Source organism: Poecilia latipinna, unplaced genomic scaffold (genome assembly GCF_001443285.1).
Source record: "Poecilia latipinna isolate Pla-1442-1.1 unplaced genomic scaffold, P_latipinna-1.0 Scaffold2946, whole genome shotgun sequence".
In the NCBI taxonomy this organism is placed as follows: Eukaryota; Metazoa; Chordata; class Actinopteri; order Cyprinodontiformes; family Poeciliidae; genus Poecilia; species Poecilia latipinna.
The window spans coordinates 1-3,807 of NW_015115562.1; the positions used below are offsets into that span (position 1 = coordinate 1).

Genomic DNA, 3,807 nt, shown 5'->3' on the forward strand with positions numbered 1-3,807 from the left:
CATCTGAGAAGTTGATTAGTTTGAGTCTGAGAGAAAACAAAAAGGTTAAAATGAAGTAAGAGGACGATGATGAAGATGAATGGATGGTGACCAGAGGAAGAGGAGGAGACGTTCAGTGAGGATGAGGAATGTTTGGGATGAAGAAGACGTCGTTCTGCCCTGGGGAATCAAAGCGTTTGATTGGTCTGATCAGTGACAGGTTGATGATGTTCATCTTCATACAGGAGCAGAATCAACCGGGCCTGTTTCTTCTTCTCCTGCCTTTTTGCTACGGCTGATCCGTTGCCATGGCGACCAGATGAACGCCGTCCGCCAGTCAGAACGGTCGGGTTCTGATCCGGGTTTTCTGTTGTTCTCAGGAGGTTCTGCTGAAGCGGGCCGCCGACCTGGTGGAGGCGCTGTACGGCATGCCGCACAACAACCAGGTGAGCCCGACCCGACCTGACCTATGACCTGAACTGAACCAACCCGACCCACAACCTCAGGTTCTGATCATCAGTTCTGGGTCCAGTCACAATTTGGTTCTGAAAACTTTAAAAACACTCAAATGTCCATCCTAAACATCTGAACCGGCCCAATCAGTCATGTGATCATCCAGTCATGTGATCATCCAGTCATGTGATCATCCAGTCATGTGATCATCCAGTCATGTGGTCATCCAGTCATGTGATCATCCAGTCATGTGATCATCTAGTCATGTGATCATCCAGTCATGTGATCATCCAGTCATGTGATCATCTAGTCATGTGATCATCCAGTCATGTGAAGCTGTTGGGTTATTTCTGGGTCGGGCTTTGTGGCGTTTGGTTCTCTAACCGGCTGGCCATGGCCTAGTCCAAGTCTGACCTGTGTCCTCCCTCCCCACAGGAGATCATCCTGAAGCGCGCCGCCGACCTGACCGAGGCGCTCTACAGCGTGCCGCGCAGCCACAACCAGCTGCCGTCGCTGGCCGGCTCCGCCGCTCACTCCGGCATGATGGGCGTCAACTCCTTCAGCAGCCAGCTGGCCGTCAACATCAGCGAGGCAACGCAGGCCGACCAGGGTGAGCCGCCCCGCGTTTCCTCCCTCTCAGCCGACCAGGGTGAGCCGCCATCTGCTTCTCCCATCCAGCAGCTGACCAATGAGGTCATGGGAAACCTCATAACTCCACCGGTTCTGTTGAAACACGGCCAGGAGCTGCAGCCTCTGATTACTGTTAATGGAATCATTCCCACCAGCCGGCCAGGTAAATAACGTCCTGGATCAGAGTCTGACCCGGAACCAGAATCAGAACCCAGCTGCTCCAGAAGCAACCAGGAAAATGCCTGGAGGTCAGCTGCAGACAGTCCGGATCAGAACCAGAACTCAACTGGAAACAAGCAGGAAGCACATAAGAAACATTAAAAGATCAGAAACTAACAGGAAGTAGATCAGAATGTAAAACTCCAGATACTGACTTTGGTTCTGTTGGGATCGGACCAGCAGGAAGCAGCAAACACATGTTTCTGATTCAGGAAGTGGATCTGCTTCCCACGCCGTCCAAACTCTCACACCAACAGACACATGTTTCCTATCGGCTGATGGGAATCCCCGAGGCCAGCAGGGTCAGAGGTCAGGGAGGGGGGAGCGGTGATGTCACAGCAGGAAGCTGGTGGGAGGAGTTCCAGCATGGAGGGAAGAAAAAAACTATTTCGTTCCCGTCTGTACCAGCAGAACGCTGCACCCGGGAAAGTATTCACCCCCTCAAAAACACGCGACTTCTCCAGAGTGAAAATGGCATTGGATGGGTGCTGCAGCATCTCAATCAGATGCAAGTCCAGACTTTGACTGGGCCACACCAAAACATTAATAGTTCATGAGCATCCAGAGGACTTGCTGTTGAACTGTTACACATCCAGGAGTAGAATCCATGATTCCAAGTGGTCCTGAAGCATCCCAGACCATGATACTGCCACCACCATGTCTGACTGTAGGTACCAAGTTCAGGCTCCGATCTGCAGAGATGGCATTAACAAATGAAATCATAACTGAGAAACTGTTTTATTTATTTTATCTTTGTCTCATGTTTCAGCAGGACATGACAGGTTGTGAATACTATGTTTTTGTGATGGCGTTCCTCAGGGCGTGTCTGATCAAGCTTCCTGCTTTTCCTTCTTCAGGTTATTCCCGTAACTCCAACAGCGTGTCGCCGCGCGGCTACGTGCCGAGCTCCACGCCGCAGCAGTCCAACTACAACACCATCACGTCCTCCATGAACGGATACGGCGCCGCCATGACCAACCTGGGTGTTCCCGGCTCCCCCGGATTCCTCAACGGATCCACCGCCAACTCTGCTTACGCAAGTGAGTCAACGCCGGAATCAAACCTTCCACCAGCAGTGAGACGCACAGTGATGAGGAGCAGAGATCGGCTTCCTCACTCTTCATCTCTGGGAGAGGAGCGACTGTGTGGGACTTTGGTGGTGCTGTCAGGGAACGTTTGTTTTGGAACGTTTCCTGTGAAGGAATGTTGGCCTGGAAATGTTGGAGTCAAGGAAACTCGCAGGGGAACGTGGGTTTAGTTAGGCATGAACTCAGACATTCAGGAAAGGTTCAGATGCTCTTCAGTCTTTAGACTCATTGGGCCAAAGTTTAGAGGAAGGTCAAGGTTTCACCTGTCAGTTACCCTGTAAACACAGAGTCTCTGACCAGAGGTTTGGTTTTCAGATGTTGGATCTCTTAGGCTTGTGAAGACGTACAAATCTGAACTAAAGAAAGAAATGACCTCAGATCTTTGTCATTAGCTGCTGTTAGCTTGTGCTAGCGTCAGTAGTGCAACAGTAGACTACAGTCAACCAGATCTTAGAATCAATATTTGGCAGATTTCCTAAACTGTATCTTTTTAAAATTAATACTTAATAACTAGCTGTATCTCTTAGCTTTAGCATGCTAATGGTATGTTTAGCATGGTAATGTTAGACTTAGCACACTAAAAATGTTATTAAAGTTATTTTAACATAAAACTGAAATATCAGAAGAAATGTTTCATGTTATTTTCACCTTAAAGCAAAATGTAAGAAATTCAAATTATAGCTAGCTGTATTTCTTGGCTTTAGGATGCTAATACTATTATAAGCATCTTAATGTTAATCTTTAACACACTAAATGTTATTAAATTTAGCTTTACATGTTAGAATAAATTATTCAACCTTTTAACTCAAGGAAAATTTTGGAAGATGAAATAATTATCTGTAGATCCTAGCCTTATCATGCTAAAGCTCTCATTAGCATGCTAATGTTAATATGAGCACAAAGGTTAAAGTTAGCTTTATTTCACAGCTGGTTAGGGTTAAAAACATATGAAGCTTCACATACATTAGAAATACTAAACAACAATAAAGAAGAATTTAGCTGTGGGATGAACATCTCAGCTCTAGAACCTCTAGAGCAGGATGAAGCTGATGGGTTCAAGCTGCTGTGAAGCTCTAGAATCAGAGGCAGCATCACGTTACACTGGGATTTGATGAGCCAGACACCGTGCGGGTCCAAACCGAGTCCACCTGGACTAGAGCTCAGCAGGTGAACAGGAAGCTGTTGCTCACACTCTTTGCTGCAGATGCTGATTTTCATGCCTGCAGACGGAGGAGCGGGTCAGAGGGTGTGTGTCTGTTCTTGGTTTGTTGGTGGTACGTTTGTCTGTCCGTGGTGCGTTTGTGTGTTCGTGGTGCATTAGTGTATTTATGGTGTGCTCGTGGTGTGTTTGTGGTGTGTTTGTGGTGTGTTTGTGGTGATTTGGTGTGTTTGTGGTGTGTTTGTGGTGATTTGGTGTGTTTGTGGTGTGTTTGTGGTG

The 3,807-nt window shown here is 47.5% G+C and overlaps 1 protein-coding gene across 2 annotated transcripts in view; it reads left to right on the forward strand.

Annotated features, from left to right (window-relative positions):
- Positions 1–6: 6 nt before the first annotated feature.
- The window catches only part of LOC106939684 (transcription factor COE3-like), a 16,476-nt gene continuing 12,675 nt past the window's right edge, over positions 7–3,807 (forward strand). For both annotated transcript variants that reach the window (XM_015022180.1, XM_015022181.1), the window contains exons 1-3: positions 7–425; positions 868–1,042; positions 2,139–2,321. In XM_015022180.1, coding sequence (XP_014877666.1) covers positions 408–425; positions 868–1,042; positions 2,139–2,321 — 376 coding nt within the window. In that variant the 5' untranslated portion in view covers positions 7–407. The remainder of the gene's footprint in view (positions 426–867; positions 1,043–2,138; positions 2,322–3,807) is intronic.